Source organism: Taudactylus pleione, unplaced genomic scaffold, assembly GCF_031769625.1.
Source record: "Taudactylus pleione unplaced genomic scaffold, aTauple2 ptg000259l, whole genome shotgun sequence".
NCBI lineage: Eukaryota > Metazoa > Chordata > Amphibia > Anura > Myobatrachidae > Taudactylus > Taudactylus pleione.
In genome coordinates, this window is record NW_028284661.1 from 2,596,695 (window position 1) to 2,614,627 (window position 17,933).

The following is a 17,933-nucleotide window of genomic DNA, read 5'->3' on the forward strand; positions in this document are numbered from 1 at the left end:
AGCCCCTGAAGCTTTTTCTTCATGCAGCTGTGGCTGCACATCTGGATGAACAGCATGGACAGTCAGTCCTGACGTCCATGCTGTCTTTCCTACACCCCGCCGGTACCAGAACGCCGGTACTGATCCGGGGATGCTGGTGGGCGTCTGGGGTCACAGCTAGCGGTGACCCCAGATGCTCCGGACCATGGCCGGATTCAAGGGGGACAGAGGTAAGCAGCGGGGTCCCGCGGTGGGTCCCCGCTGATCACATGGTCCTAAGTTCCCAGGCAGGGGGCTCCCTGGGGACTGGCTGCAGCGTGGAGCCAGGCGACCAACCTGCGCTTCCACTACCCCCTGGGACAGCGGACCGCAGCAGAGCGGTAGCGCTGCGGCGTCCCAGGGGTTAAATGCATGCCAGGGGAGCGCGCCTTCCCTGTCTCACAGCCGGCGCCTCCCCCGCTGCACACAGCCCTCTCTGCACTGTGCTGACTGGTCCTGTGTCAGCGCTCCTCCCCCAGGCCAGCTTCTCTCTGCTCCTCGGCGGCCATCTTCTCTGCAACGCATGGTGAACGCTGCTGGAAGTCTGGAAGGAAGCATCGTGGTCTGGGTCCCCCCGCATACCTCTCCTCCGCTGTGGCTCAGGTCTGTGTATGCAGCGCTGTGTCCTACCAGGCCCTGTGTCTGTGTAGTTGAGTGATCAGCGCTGTTAGTGCAGGAATTGTTATTTCTCTGCATTGTATGTGACTGTGCTAGCGCTGCCTGTAACTTTTCTTCTCTAAACTGTCAGCTTTATTACTGTCCCTGTTCTTTCTGCTAAAGCCCTTGCGGTGCGGTGCTGCAGGGTGGTCTCTCGCCTATTTAATACTTAATTGGTGAGAGAGGTCACATACGTGGTGCCATCATGTCTGAAAGTGATTTTCCCCTCCGGCTACAGTGTACCACGTGCAAAGTACCGTTAGTGGAGGGGGAGGGTAGCGCGGAGGGCCTTTGCCGGCAGTGTTTGTCCATGGCGTGGCCTATTACGGTTACAGCACCGGTACAGGAGCCGCCCTGGGCTTGTTTCGCTCAGGCGTTAACAGCTTTAGTGGGCCAGTTAGCTCCGCAGCCCGCGTTTACTCCGATGGGTTTGTCCCAGCAGTCTGTGGTGTCGTCACCCATGCAGGGGTTCCCACGACAATTGGTGGTACCCCACAGTCTCCCTATTTCCCCGCTCCCGGGTTCTCAGGAGCCAGCGTGGGTTAACTCCCTGACGAGTTCTGTACAGCACTTGTCGGATGTGTTGCAAGGGGAGTCTGTGATGCGGCCTCATAAAAGGCCGGTGGCGTCTCTGTCCGCTCCTTATGAGGATGACGAAGGGACGTCTGATGATGGGGAGATTCTGGATCCTTACGATCAGGAACCTCTCCATACTAAGGACGCTGATGCTAAGTCCAAAGTATATATTCCTGGACTTATTCGGGCGGTCCGCACAGCCTTGGTGATTGAGGACGAAGTTCCCCCAGCGGCTAAATCTAAGTATGCCTTTTTCAAAGATGTGAAGGGCGATGCCACAGTCTTTCCTCTTTCGGGTCAGTTGGTGGACCATTTAGAGGAGGCGTGGAAACAACCTGGCAAAAGATACCAGCCGCAAAGACGCCTGGCGGATAATTATTTTGCTAAGTGGGAATCCCCTCCACAGGTGGATTCTCACGTGACCCGTCTTGTCCGTAGTGCCACATTGCCGATGCCATCCATGTCCTCCCTTAAGGATGCTACGGACCGCACGGTAGAAATCTGCCTGAAGTCCGCTTATTCCCTTGCAGGGGGGGCAGCACGGCCGGCTATGGCCATTTGCTGGGTTGCCAGAGCGATGGAGCGCTGGGCGGATTCATTAGAGGCTTCTTTTGAATCCGACTGTCCGGCCGAACAGGCGGAGTTGATTGGCAATCTCCGTGATTCGGCCACCTACATCAACGAGGCAGCTCTAGACATTAGTACTCTGGTGTCTAGAATTTCTTCAGCAGCGGTAGCTGCTCGTCGCACCTTGTGGCTGCGATCCTGGACGCAGATTCCAAGAAAGGTCTGGAAGCGTTGCCGTTTACCGGAGAAGTTCTCTTCGGTCCGGATCTGGATAAGATTGTGGCCACGCTGGCGGCAGCCAAATCTGCTTGTCTCCCGTCGGCCGCTGCTCCTTCTGGTTCTGGACCATTGTCCTTTCGGTCATCTAGGGCCCAGGGCAGGCCCAAACCACAGTCGTTTCCTCGACAGGCTGGCCCTAAGAAATCGGTCAAGCCCCGGAAACAGGCATGGAGTACCAGACGTCCGGCCCCCAAGCCAGATGACAAGCCTGCGGCCTGACGGTCCGGGTCTCCCCTTGGGGGATCCCAGGGTGGGAGGCCGCCTGCTGCAGTTCTCCCGGTGTTGGTCGTTCACTACGACAGACACTTGGGTTCTGGAGGTGGTCTCCCACGGGTACGCCCTCTCCTTCCGGCACAGACCCCCGGCTCGATTCTTCACCACGGGTCTACCATCAGACCGGAACAAGGCTACGGAGCTGCGGAAGGTATTGCACACTATGCTCCAGGCTGGAGTTATAGTGCCTGTTCCATTCTCCCAGAGGGGCCAGGGTTTCTATTCAAATCTATTTTTGGTACAGAAACCCAATGGGTCATATCGTCCGATTCTCAACCTCAAAGCACTCAACAAGTCTTTGCGGGTCCCGAAGTTTCGGATGGAGACCCTACGGTCCATCATTCTGGCGCTGGAACCTGGGGACTACATGGTGTCATTGGACATACAGGACGCTTACCTGCATGTCCCTATTCTTTTGCGCCATCAAGAGTTCCTTCGGTTTGCAATCCGCAGCGACCACTTCCAGTTTCGGGCGTTACCTTTTGGCCTGGCGACAGCACCACGTGTTTTCACCAAGGTGATGGCGGTCATGGCGGCTTCTCTGCGGCTGCAAGGAGTCCGCATGTTGCCGTACTTGGACGACCTGTTATTGGTGGCAGGATCTCCAGAGCTCCTGTTACACCACTTGGACCTGACCATTGCACTGCTGCAACGGCACGGCTGGCTAATCAACTGGCAGAAGTCCACTCTAATCCCGTCTCGGAGGATTCTGCATCTTGGAGCCTTATTGGACTCGGGACAGCAAAGGATCTTCGTGACGGAGGACAAGATCTCTGCTTTACAGTCAAGGGTGCGCAGTTGTCTGCACAGCCGCCGGGTGTCCTTACACTCGGCGATGAGGTTACTGGGCTCCATGGTGTCGGTGTTCGACATGGTGGAATACGCCCAGTTTCACTCCAGACCTCTGCAGCACCTGATCCTGTCCAAGTGGAACGGGCTGCCTCAGTCTCTGAAGTTCCAGACGATTGTGCTCACCCCGGAGGTTCGCCTGTCCCTTGCGTGGTGGTTAAAGACGACCCACCTCAACAAGGGACGTTCTGGGTTCCAAATTGGGTCCTGTTGACAACGGACGCCAGTCTTCGGGGCTGGGGAGCAGTTTCGGGTCCACACTTGTTCCAGGGCAGGTGGACGCCGACAGTAGCGGAGCTTCCAATAAATATCTTGGAACTCCGTGCGGTCTTCAATGCTCTCCTGCAGGCACAGCGGTTTCTCCAGGGTCACCCGGTGCAGGTCCAGTCGGACAATGCTACCACCGTGGCCTACATAAACAAACAAGGAGGAACTCGCAGTCGGGCGGCTCTCGTAGAGGTCTCTCGGATCCTGGTTTGGGCAGAGCGCAATCTTCCGGCCATATCAGCGGTCTTCATCCCGGGAGTGCTAAATTGGGAGGCGGACTTTCTAAGTCGCCAGGACGTTCATCCAGGGGAATGGTCCCTGCTCCCGGACGTTTTTCAACTACTGGTGGACAGGTGGGGTCTTCCAGAAATCGACCTCATGGCGTCCCGGCACAACAACAAGTTGCCGGTGTACGGGTCTCGCACAAGAGACGAAGGGGCGTCTCTGGTGGATGCTCTGTCCGTCCGGTGGACGTTCAGGTTCGCATACCTGTTCCCTCCGGTCTCCCTTCTTCCACGGGTAATCCGGAAATTCAAACAGGAAGGAGGGACGCTCCTGTTGATAGCTCCCGCGTGGCCCAGACGGCACTGGTTCTCAGACCTTCAGGGTCTGTCCGTGGACAGTCCTCTGCGGTTGCCGCTACGACCGGACCTTCTGTCTCAGGGTCCTTGTCTTCACCCGGACCTGACTCGGCTGTCTTTGGCGGCGTGGCTGTTGAGACGGCCATGCTGAGGTCCCGGGGGTTTTCCAGCTCTGTGGTGCGTACCATGTTACGAGCTCGGAAACCGTCTTCCGCGAGGATATACCATCGCGTGTGGCATACGTTCTTCCAGTGGTGTCGACCGAGAGGTTATGCACTGCGGGAGTTTCGTCTGTCTCGGATTCTCGCCTTCCTGCAAGCGGGACTAGATCATGGGCTTCGCCTTGCTTCTTTGAAGGTACAGGTTTCGGCCCTATCTGTCTGGTTTCACCGTAGGATTGCTACAATCCCGGATGTGCGCACCTTTATGCAAGGTGTTCTCCGTATTCAGCCGCCCTTTGTTCCACCTGTGGCGCCTTGGGATTTGGCTGTGGTCCTGAGGGCTCTCCAAGGACCGCCGTTTGAACCACTGGGCTCAGTGGATATTAAATGGCTAACAGCTAAGACTGTTTTCCTTCTGGCCGTTGCTTCGGCCAGACGTGTTTCTGAGTTAGGGGCTCTTTCTTGTAGACCCCCTTTCTTGGTTTTTCATGGGAACAGGGCAGTGCTCCGCACTCGGCCCGAGTTTCTTCCCAAAGTTGTTTCCCAGTTTCATGTTAACGAGGAAATAGTTGTTCCGGCCTTTAACTCACCGGGTCTTTCCGTGGGTGAGGCCTCTTTGGATGTTGTGCGGGCCTTAAGGACTTATGTTGACCGCACTTCTTCGTTTAGGAAGTCTGACGCTTTGTTGTCCTCTATGGCTTCTGTAAAAAGGGTTGACCTGCTTCAAAGCAAACTTTGGCAGCCTGGATCCGTATGGCTATTTCTGAAGCTTATCTTCATGAAGGCCTACCGGTCCCTCCTTCTCTGAAGGCTCATTCCACTAGGTCTGTGGGTCCTTCGTGGGCAGCTCGACGTGGTGCCTCGGCAGTTCAGATCTGCAAGGCTGCTACGTGGTCTTCTGTCCATACCTTCGTGAGGTATTACAGGTTTGACACCTTCGCCTCTCAGGATGCTTCCTTCGGGCGGCGGATTCTCCTTTCTGCACAGGAGCGTCCCCACCCTTAAAGGATACTGCTTTGGGACATCCCCAAGGTATCCTGTGGATACCCTATGGACCCTGAAGTAGAAAATATGAGATATGGTAAGAACTTAACCTTGTTATCTCTATTTCTACGAAGTCCATAGGGTTCCACAGGACTCCCGCCCTGTCGCACCTGTGCTGCAGATGGGCTTTGCTCTGGTCACCGGTTTTCCGTCTCCCTCTGGTGAGAATGTGATTCTTGTATGTGTCCAGATCTTTGTTCTCTCTCTTCCTTCTCCTCCTCCGGCCTATGGCTTGGTAACTAACTGAGGTGCCTTGGCCCGGGGGCGGGGTATAGGAGGGGGACCTAGTGCATCCTGGGAGGCTGAAAGCTTAACTCTTTGGTGCCCTGCGACTGACGTCACACCTATACCCCAAGGTATCCTGTGGAACCCTATGGACTTCGTAGAAATAGAGATAACAAGGGTAAGTTCTTACCATATCTCATATTTTTCAAGTGTATATCTTGTTAAAAACACCTACATGTAGAATCCAGGTTTTTGATAATTTAGAAAAGTGGATTAATATTAAATCTATTTCTTAGTGATGGTTAGGAAATAAAAATACACACATTTGCTGTTCATTCACATTCTTGTAATTTCACAATGTATTGCTCATTTTGGGTAGATTTTCTTTGCTCTGTGAGGGTACATAAACAAATGAGTGGTATATTAATTAAAGTCTTCTAGTAAAAAAAGCAAGTTATAATTATGTGATTACTGATTTAATAATTTGGAATGTTAAAGTTGGAATGCGATCAGCCAAGAAAAGTGCCAAAAAGAGACTCTGCAATAAAAAAAAAAGGAAAAAATATTTAACTCCTAATGCAAGTCACCTGTTACAGTTTGTGGAGTTGTAATGTTATTACTCCTTTGGGTACCTTTTGGCATCTAAACGATACAGTATATGTTATGCTTATTTATAACATACTGTAATTGATGGACAACTGACATTTGTAGCATTATTTAGACTTTAAAAATGCCTGCAGCTTTTTGGACAATGTGTTTGCACTTTTCAGATGCTGTGCTCTTATTGCTGGTCTAGGATTTCAATGATTTCTATGACTCTATAATGTGCAATCATCCTTTAAATATGAGTTGTAATTCCCTTATGAATGACTGCTTTGCTTACTGTGCAGCAACGACCTTGCCATTCTGTCTTCATCTCCGGCACATCATTCTGCTGAGTTGGAAGTAATTTGCAATCCCCTTCTACTGTGGGCACACAATAGTGTCTGTTTCATTGATGCATAATGGACATTGTTAGGGGTTAAATGCAATGGGGCCATTTGAATGAAGGGAGGTAAAGTTTGTTCAAATACCAAAGTCAGCCTTTCTGTTCTGCCATCTCTGTGTGTGACAGTTGTACTCCTCATTCTGTGTGTTTCATCCATAGATACTTTATTCAAAGTACATTTTGTGTCTAAAATAAGCCTGGCTCATGTAACTGTGTACAAAGCATAGTGATCTATTATGAACATAATAATTTGTGTTATATAATTATGATACTGCTAGAGAGGCACGTATAATTCACACTTTTATCTTGATCTAATTTATGTGAGACTTATGTACTGTAAATAAGTGTTTATGAAGAGCTGGTGTGAGCGTTCTGCTCCAAGTTGCTTTTAAATAGGTGACAGTAATTTTACAGATTTTAGTTCACATATGTGATTTATAAGTCAATGGACCTAAAAAGGGAATGCGTTAAAATTGCATGTTAGCACACTGGTGAAAGAGAGCCAAAATAAATTCAGATAATGCTTAACATGTAGATGAAATGTATACCTTTACTGTTTCTCTTGGCCCAAGAAAAGTCTGTGTAGATTGGTACTCACTTTACATTCACTCAATCTTAAACTGGGTACACATTAGACGATATGTGTTTACCCAGTGTTGCGACGGGCCGACATATATGGCAGCCGGAACACATTAAACGAATCGGTGCCCCAGTGGCAAACGCAGGATTTCTAGAGGGGGGTTTCCAAATGCCTGATTTTAGAGTGAGTGTGGCCTGTCCATGAAGAGGGCATAATTTGCACTTATCCAGCTTTTAATATGTGTCATACAAAGTGTATTGTGTGTGATAATTCCAGCATATACAGGACCAGAGATCATAGTAAGCCATTAAATGCAGCAGTAGGGCCACCCTGCGTGAGCTGAATGTTTTCATTTTAGATGTGGGCTCCATTCCAAGTCCGGGAGTCTGGGGGAGCAAGTCCGGGAGTCTGGGGGAGCAGCAGAAGGACCTAGCACTGCCCTGGACATATATTATTATTATTATCATTTATTTATATGGCGCCACAAGTGTTCCGCAGCGCCTTACAAAGTACATAAACAAATTGTAGACAAGTGACTTACAGAATACAATACAATACAGGACATGGATAATATACATTGCTACACTAGCGACAATATCACCCAGATAAGCAACAGAGCATAAGCAACCAAGTGTTAGGTGCCCTAGTGGTGAGTAAGAAGTAAATGACACTATAGTAAGGAGAAGCACAAGAGGGTAGATGGCCTTGCTCGTGAGAGCTTACATTCTAAAAAGGTGGGGGGAAGACAAACTGGGTTGACACAGATGGGGTAGATGGGGACGAAAGCGCATGTAGCAAGGAGTTAGTATGATAGCTGGAAGGCTTTGATGAAGTAGTGGGTCTTGAGAGCCCGTTTGAAGGATCGCAAACCGGTGGAGAGTCTGATGGGGAGTGGGAGAGAGTTCCAGAGGTGGGGAGCAGTGCAGGCAAAATGGAGGCGGGAGTGGGAGGAAGTAATCAGCTGGCATGAAAGGCGGCGTGCATTAGTTGAATGAAGATGGTGGAGAGGAGCGTGAAGGGAGATGAGATCAGAGCAGTATATGGGAGAAGATTGGGTGAGGGCTTTGTGAGCGAGCGTGAGAACCTTAAATTGGGTTCTAAAAGGGAAGGGGAGCCAGTGGAGGGCTTGTAGGAGAGGGGAGGCAGATGTAGAGCGTTTGGAGAGGAAGATAAGCCGTGCAGCAGCATTAAGGATAGACTGGAGCGGAGAGAGATGGGTTTTAGGGAGGCCAGATAGGAGGAGGTTACAATAGTATAATCTGGAGATGATCAGTGAGTGTATGAGTGTTTTAGTAGCATCCTGGGTGAGATAGGGTCTGATCTTAGAAATATTTTTGAGATGGAAACGACAGGACTGTGAAAGGTTCTGGATATGTGGTTTGAAGGAGAGGGATGAGTCCAGGATAACTCCAAGACAGCGCACCTTGGGACTAGATGAGATAGTTATTCCATCAATTGATAAAGAAATAGTGGGAAGGGAGGTGATGTGGGAGGGTGGGAAGACGATCAGCTCTGTCTTAGACATATTAAGTTTAAGGAATCGCTGGGACATCCAGGAAGAGATAGCAGAAAGACAGTTGGAGATACGGGTCAGAAGAGACTGGGAGAGATCAGGGGAGGAAAAGTAGATTTGAGTATCATCAGCATAGAGATGATAATGGAGGTCAAAAGAGCTAATGAGTTCACCTAAAGAAGAAGTATAGAGGGAGAATAGGAGAGGACGAAGAACAGAACCTTGGGGAACACCTACTGTAAGAGGCTGTGGGGGGGAAGAGGAGTCGTGAGAGGAAACTGAGAAAGATCGGTCAGAGAGGTAGGACGACAGCCAGGAGAGGGCAGTTTCACGTAGACCAAGGGAGTGAAGGATATTCAGCAGGAGAGGGTGGTCCACAGTATCAAATGCAGCAGAGAGATCAAGGAGAATGAGAAGAGAGTAGTGGCCTTGGGATTTGGTAGCAAGGAGGTCATTGCTGACTTTTGTACATATTGGGCTCTATAGCAGTGCATCCCTAACAGTACGTTTTCCAGATCTCCTAGGTTATTTATCACTGGCTGATACATGTTAAAAGATCCACAGGTGGTGCTATTTATTTCATTTGTGATACTGACAATAAAATGCAGCACTAGTAAAATTCTATTACATTACTATTTCTTTTGTGGTCATGGTGTGGGCTGAGGAGGGCGGTTTCCAGGCAGATGGAAACCCCCCCTGCGATTGCCTATGTGCCCGACATGTCGGAACCACCTGCACCCGGCTGCATGGGTCGTCAGTCACATTGTTAGATTGAGCTGCATGTAGGGATGACCTGACGATGCGACTGATGACCAAATGGGAGCGCGCATGGCGTGACATAGAGGCTACACATTAGGCGTATTTTGACAATATATTGGACCTATCCATCAGATCGGCCAAAATATAATCTGTGTACCCAGCTTAATGCTGGGTACACACTGGCAAATATATTGGAGATCAATTGATCGGCCAATATATCGGGTGCCCGTCGGCCATTGTGTACCAGCGATATGTCTGAACGACGTCATTCAGACGTATCGCGTCGGCTGTGCTGCACAGCCGATGGCAGATATATCTGCAGATATAACTGTCCATCTGCAAGTGTGTACGGGCGCATCAGCCGATTGCCCGTACACATGCATACGCAGGGAGGGGGGTCGCGGCGCGACCCGCAGCTGCCTGGAAGATTATGGTCGTTCAGTGTATATGAACGACCAGCATCTTCAGATAAATCTGCAGATCACTCGATCTGCAGATATCTGTGCAATGTGTACCCAGCTTTATTACTCTTCACCTAATATAAAATGTAAATGTGTTTAATTACTGTTTTACTGGGATTTCTGTGTTCCAAAAGAAAAAAAACCAAAGGAATACCAAACAAACAAAGCTATTTTTCAATACAATCTGAAATGCTCAAACAAACCAAACATCTTAGCATAAATAAGGAAAGAATCAAACCTAAATATAAAAAAAAGTGGCAAAATTAAGTTTGAAGTAACCAGACACCATAACTGTTTAAAATACTTTATCTTTTTGTCATTTATGCATTTACTCTTTTAAGAATCTGGTTTATATATACAGAAGAGCTAAAAAAGTCAAGATTTTTTTTATTTTATTTTTTTAAGCGTTGCAGAGTTGACAAGGTGACTGCTGTCACATATAGCATATACTCTATACCCCCAAGCTCGTTATGCACTGTTATAAAAGCAGCTGTTAGATCGCCATAAGATGGCACTTTAAATGCTGCTTCAGAAAACTCCAAAACATGACAATGGTGCGTGACACTGACAGCACACTGCACAAACAGACACAGGTCAAAGGCCTTTCAGAAATAGAGAGCGTCCTTGTTTAGTGATCATATGTCATCTTTGGTGGGGACACTGATAGGTGCAGCACTTTGTACCTCTCTCAGATAATTAGATTAGTCGCCTTGGGAAAGAATGCTTTGTCTGGCTGCAACTAATCGCTTTTTCCCTTTGTTTTTCTTTCTTGCAGTGGCTCACTTTCAGATCGCCGGTTTGTGTTTAACAGTCTTGGTAAGAATGATACATTGTAAATGTCTGCATGTGAGCTTGATTATTCTATTAAGCTGAGGTCAGATCTCTGTGTAAGACAAATGCTCTCCCAGATAGCGCTGCTTGATTTGCATGATTATGTGCAGTATTCAGTACACTGCAAATAGTATCTCTGGCAGGATGATGATCTGTGGCAGGATTTTTGTTTGACTTGATGACATACTAACATTGCCATTGTAACAAATTTTCCTACAAATAACTTCAAACCAGTAGGTCCTGTAAGCAACCAAACAAAATGGAAAATATTTATTTTTACTGACTTGTAATGTACAGTTAGAATATATTTTCAAATGGTTGCTCTACTTGCTCTTTGAAGTGAATGTCCATACACGGCAAAAAGCCCTCAGCCCACCCATGATGAATGTTATTTGTATTTTGTTTGCACTTGCCCCATCAGCGATTCCAGCATTGACTGATTGGTTTGCGCACACTGTACATCTGTAGCTACTTGCTCCTTTGTTGTATGGTATCCTTTTGACATGTCTGCAGAATTGCATTTCCATACAGTTCCCCAGTTTTACTGTAATGTGCTCTGATTGAGAGCGGACTATCTCTGCATGTATCCCAACCGACAGAATGTAAGCTCTCAGGATCAGGGACCTCCTCACCAAGTGTCAAATAGTAGATTAGAATCAGAAAGGTAGGAGAACCAAGAACTGAATGGAAACAGGGCCGGATTAAGGGGGGGGCATTGGGGGCATGTACCCCCGGGCCCCCCTCTCAGAGAGGGCCCCCTGCCACCAGGCCCGGCGACGGGGGGACTAGGGGCACATCTGTGCTGGGCCCCGAAGTTCAGAGGGGCCCCGAGTGCTCAGGGCACCAAGCACCTTTCTGCCGCGTTTCCGCGGCAGAAAGCCAGGCTCCAAGTGGAGACTGCATCGCCTCCACCGCCGGCCCTGGCCCCCGTCTTTCTTACTTGAATGGGCTGTGGGCGCTGTCGGCAGAGGTCAGATGCTTGCACTGCGCATACATTATAACTCAATGCCATCTCATGACGCTGCGCGACTGCCTGCGCCGGTCCTCCACCCTGGCCTCCTTTCTTATTCACCACTGAGGAGCGGGCACTGGGCTCAACAACGACAGCAGGGAGCCTGGTCTGTGCACTGTCTGTCCCAGTGTTAGGGTAAGTCAGTGACAGACCTTATTCGTTTAGGCAGCTCAATTTTTGTTATATAGATTTATATATATCTATCTATCTATGTATATATCTATCTATGTATATATCTATCTATGTATATATCTATCTATGTATATATCTATCTATGTATATATCTATCTATGTATATATCTATCTATGTATATATCTATCTATGTATATATCTATCTATGTATATATCTATCTATGTATATATATATCTATGTATATATATATCTATGTGTATATATATATATATCTATGTGTATATATATATATAGATCTATATCATATACATATAAATCTATATATAAATCTCTCTCTCCATATATATATATAGATATATAGATATATATATCTATATATTATACATATATATCTATATATAGATCTATAGAGAGAGATAGATAGATGTGTGTATATATATATATATATATATATATAATTATATATATATATATATATATATATATATATACACACACACACAGTATATGTACATGTGTGTGTGAATATATATATATATATATATATATATATATATATATATATATAATGTATCTGGTATAGCTAGAAGTGATATGCTTGTACTTTAACACAATAATTGGAGATTGGTTTGTGTGTCCCTATGGCCAAGTCCCTATATTATTTTACCCCCTGGACAAGATAGTCTGCCTGGATTATACAGGTATTTTTTTGAGTGCTTATCCATGCTTCTTTATACCGAGATTGTGTATTTATCATGTTGCATAGCAACTCTCTTTTGAAGCGCCCATTGGTTAACACACACTGGTCACGTGCGCAGGGGTTAGCGTGCCGCGGGTGGAACGCATCGCTGTTCAGCACGCAGCAACCGCGCTGTGTTATACAATGCCTGTGATGCCACAAAAGTGACATGGCTTCAGTTGGCTAAATGAGTTGGAGATGTAGGTTATCGGTAAGTCACTTTTTTTTAAATGTGAAGTTTGGCACTCTGGAAAAGAAACAGTATGCCGGAGTGCACTCCTACTTTAGTAGGCGCAAATAGGTACAGTATCCTATAGAAAGAAAGAAGCATCACTCCACATACTTTTAAATTAGTGTAAATATGTACCCTGAGGAAAAGATTCATAGAGGTCTTGAAATATCGGTAACTATTTAAACAAATTTGAACTATTTTAAAAGTCTGTGGAGTGCAGCTTTTTCCTTTCTACAGGATACCTATATGCTATATATAATATTAATATATACCACCGAATTGTACCGTAATTCTCTCTCTAGTGATTGATGATGAATGATTTTAATTTTAGACTTTAGGGCCCCCCTGTCTTAAGTGCCCCGGGCCCCCCAAAGCCTTAATCCAGCTCTGAATGGAAATGTGGGTCTACAGACACGACATGCTTTCTGTGCACCTCCAGTGGGAGAAAGGAGCTGAGTGGAGAACAGTTTCTGTACACTTCTATAGAATTGAATGAGCAAATATAAATAAAATAATATCCATTATCCACAAATTGGGAGAGGAGGAAAACTTTAACTGAAGAACCATTTCAACTAGATTTACCCTGTCCATCCTTGCATAGATAAATCTGTGTTTTATTATTGTTTAGTCTTTATTAATTACCAGGGGAGAAACTTTACAGAACCGTACAATTTGAGAAACTAATGCAAGCAAGTTACACACTAAATATATAGTGATACATGCAGTACCATAGCATGAAATATAGGATGATAGGCATTCAGATGTGAGGCAGGTATAAAATATCCCCAGAGAAGACCGCGAGAGAAGGTTACAGATCATGTACATTAAAGTGCACTGGTTACCTTCACATAGAGCTAGAGGCAGTGATTTTGTGAGGTGGCCATATTCATGTGAATGCAGGCTTTCTGTACTCTAGGAACCAGTGCCTCACTGCATGGGTATTGATTACAGAGTGCCTTGGTGATGTTGGTTCCTGATAATCAACGTTTTTATGAATATTGATGCAGTCCATAAGATGACCACCTCCACTATTTTAAGGAGAGGTTTGTTAATTCAAACATAGTAGAGGGAAAAGACATGGATGCGCCATAATGAAAATTCAGACAACACTAAATGAAGACCTAGTGGGATCTAGAACAGAAATGGATGGCTTATTTGTGGACTCCAAGGTAGATGTAGAAGATTACAAATACTGGGCCTGATTCAGAGCCGGACGCTATTTGCGCTCGCTCGTTCAGAAAAAGGGGCCGGCTATTTAAATTGAGCGCTCGCTCTTTGCGGTCTGTTGACGCCTCTGTCTGACCGAGCGAACGAAACATGCGCTCGCTATTTTGTAAAGACGCCCCCTGGCCGCTCGCATCCTATGTCATCTCCGCTATTTATTTGATTAATCGAGTACATCGAAAGGCGTCTGAACTGCTCGCAGTGCTTGTGGTTGGATTTTCCTACCGCAATCATGCGAACAGTTCAGGCTAAGAAACAACCAAGTGACGTGGTCGATGACGCTGCTTTGTTAATTATGCACACCCTTAAAACGCCCGTTTTGACCGTTTTGCACGCCTGCGTTCGGATCTCCACTCCCCATTTTCAAGCACCTTCCCCTGTTACCACCCACAAACTCCTTATCCTGTCACTCAAATTAGCAGGCACTCGCAATTTTGCGAGCGCTTGATTTCCGACCGCAATGACTGGTTGGCGCATGCGCATTACGAGCCATGCGCAGATGTGCGAACATCGCTCGGTGCGAACGAGCGGCCGCTTACGAGCGGCTCTGAATCAGGCCCTCTGCCCATATTGTGTGTTGCTGTTCTTTTGCTTAGCTATGTTGATGCTCATACTTGCAGATGGGAGAGCCACCTTCAGAGAATTCTATTGTTTAGGCAGCTTTGTGTCATAGTCCTTATATTCGATAGCAGGACCTTTTTATATAGATAAACAGTATCAAATGAACAAACGCCAACAAGCCTGTTATCATAACTAAAGGCAACAAAAATAAACATGTCTGCCTGGGTCATGAAATTATCTAAATGCTGTGATTTCCTTTAAGACCTTGCACAATTCTAATCACTTTCCACCCCACGTTCCTGCAAATTGTTATATACTGAGGGTCATGTACGTTTATAGCTGTATAAAAATAGAGGCTGGAAGTTTGTTCCAGGGGTTTACTACTCTTTCAGTAAACTCATATTTTCATCCATTACGACTGCAGTCCTTAGCTTTGCAACTGAAGGGTTGAGATTTTCACCTTTTTGTGGAGCTAATGAACTTTTTGTAATGTTATGAACACAAAGTAAGCTCATAAATTTGTCAGATATCAAAGATTTGATGAATTTCTCATTTGTGAGACCTATTTAATTGGAAGAGTATACACTTAATTATAGTATATACTTATGGTGCGTACACACTACACGATATGCTCCCTGAGCGATATCGTCTAGTGTGTCCCCGGCAGGCTGCGCTCAATGTCGTTCATGACATTGAGTACAGCCGCTGAACGATATCATTAACGATATCGTTCAGCGCCAGGCTCTCTCCCCCATTCCCCAACATGCAGCAACCTGACGAGGTCGTCAGATTGTGCTGCATGTTCAGGCGATGGACAATGTCGGAAACGACCAGCGGGAGTGCGCATCGCTGGTCGTTTCCAACATAAAAGTGCACGATTTGTGCACAATTACGATGTCGTAATCGTGCAGTCGCTCAGTAATATCGCCCAGTGTGTACCCACCATTATTGTTCACCAGATGTGCCTGTGGAGTTCTAATTTTTTATTTTAAAAATATAATGCTTACTTTGCTTTTCTGTATTTAAAATAGAGGTGGAATTAAATTCTCATATATCAGTAAAGCAATTAGCGCAGTCTGAAGGGGGTTCCAAAAATCACAAGTCACCAGAGGTCGGAATAAACATGCAGCTGTTCAGTAAATATCTGGCTTGTTGAGGCAGTGAGCGAAGGCTACACAAATTCCTGATTCTGAGTCTGCCTTCAGGGTATCTCCTGCTGATCTGCTGTTCTAGTTTCACTCAGTTACTGAGAGAAATCGAGAAATGTATCTTTTTTATAGTATACTCTGAAATCCAGGCCTGCTGGGACCTGTAGTTCAGCAGTCATTAAAATACAGTGAAATAAAAATACTGACATTGTAAAAAAATAATACTCTATTTGAAACCAGCAAGAGAAACCTCTTTACCCATTTATTTCTCACCTAATTCCCACCTAATTGTTTCTGATCTAAATCTTAAAAAAAAACAAAAAAACAGTTGACAACATAGACTAGCTGTACGCAAATGACAAACCTGTCAGCTACTAATCAATAAAGAACTCTGATTGGTCAGAACATGGGAAAATCAATATGAGCTGACTAGTATTGGTTACACCCTACATAGGCCATAATCTGAATAAATAACATTGCTACAGTATAACTCATTGAATGTATCAGTAGCCTGTCTCACTTTCCAATACTTCAATATCAGCCAATTGGCCCCGTCATCTAGTCATGTGGTATACACAATAAGGGACCTATTAATTCAGCGCGAGGTTCCATGTGTGTTACTGTGTCCTCCAGATATTATCCATTTTGTGGTCTGAACATCTGTTTGCCTTATCCTTAAATAACAATATATAGAAGGAAGTCTTTATATCCATTGGAAAACAAATGCCTCCCCAGTGATCAAGCCTTAACCGTAATATTTTATTCTAGTTAGCCTTAGAAACATTTCTATGTAGAACTGTTAGTAATATTAGTAGCTCTAACCTGGTACAATCTGTGCTTAGTAATGTTTGAACAATGACTGTACATTCCTGACTTCATTATATAGAGTTCTCCATCTACAAATATATATATTAGAAGAATCCCGATCATTCTGAATTATTTACATGTTTATTATTACAATTTATATTATTACCATCTTCCTTTTATAATTTCCTCTCCTTTTAATACTCCATATTTTGTTTATTCTGTGTTAGATTGCAGCACTTCCCTGACTGCAGGATTGGGAGCAGAAACCTTTTCAGCGACCTCATCTTGGGAGTGGAGCAGTGAGACTGGGGAAATGGTCCTGTGGTCCCCAGGAAAGGCACAGCTCCACACTCCAGGTGCATCTTGGGCTTCCAGCCATCAGGCTGACAGGGAATGGTTGGAAATCGATTTAGGAGACAAAAAGAAAATCACTGGTAAGTACAATTACTGTACCCAAATACCAGGTGCCTCATACCATGCCAGAACTTACATTGGCTGAGCAGTTGTGCAAGCATCTTCAGGGTTTTCTGGCATAAAAGAAGCTGGCTGCAGTGTCCTTCAATAGGTTTATTAATGGGAAATGCTCCCTGTCACAACCGTACCTGAAATAACTTGAATTATTACATATATTTGAATATTATTAGTATATCGTTTATATAAGGCATACATTTTAGCTTTATTGGTTATTGGCCTTTGGTTACCGTTCCACTGGCAGAAGTTATTATGCAATGTATTTTTATTAGTAACAATTATTTGTATAGCACCAAATAATTCTGTTACGCTTTACAGATATTGTATGTCTTCACTGCTCATGTTGGTTCTTTTTGCATTTCACACTTTCACTATGATCAGAGGCAAGAAATGCAATGATCTGTCTATCCACTTTCACATAGGAAACTCACAGTGGTGTGGTACAAAATGTGACATTCAGAATGTAGCCCTAATGACTGCATGCCAACACAAAGTTCAAAACATTTTCACACATTTCTTAAACTCTGTATAGTTTTCCCATTACTAGAGCCTTTATTTTTCCTGAATTTGTCCCCCTAAATGTTTTTATTTTCTAGGTATTCTAACGACAGGATCCACATTGCCAAACTTTAATTTTTACGTGACATCTTATATCATCAGCTTTAAAAGAGATGGCTCAAAGTGGAGGACTTACAAGGGAGCAATGAGCAATGAAGAAAAGGTGATTTAATTTATTTTCTAACTTAGGGGTCTATGTATTAATAATCGCAGCACTGCCGCGATTATTAACATTCCAACTCGCCGAGGATATTTTCATTGTTAATAAAAATATCCCAGCTATGTACTACTGGGAACTCACAGGGACAGCGGTTGTGGTAACCTCTGTCCCCGCGAGTTATATCCCCGCATTTCGGAGAAGTCTCTCACAGAAGTGGAAGACTTCCCCGGGGGAAGCTGACACTGCGTTTGAACACAG

General features: G+C 45.5%; 1 protein-coding gene across 2 annotated transcripts in view; it reads left to right on the top strand.

Annotated features, from left to right (window-relative positions):
- DCBLD1 (discoidin, CUB and LCCL domain containing 1) overlaps window positions 1-17,933 on the top strand; it is a 91,965-nt gene that overhangs the window by 55,148 nt on the left and 18,884 nt on the right. For both annotated transcript variants that reach the window (XM_088480967.1, XM_088480966.1), the window contains exons 7-9: window positions 10,574-10,614; window positions 16,714-16,920; window positions 17,554-17,678. In XM_088480967.1, the coding sequence (XP_088337093.1) occupies window positions 10,574-10,614; window positions 16,714-16,920; window positions 17,554-17,678 (373 nt within the window). The remainder of the gene's footprint in view (window positions 1-10,573; window positions 10,615-16,713; window positions 16,921-17,553; window positions 17,679-17,933) is intronic.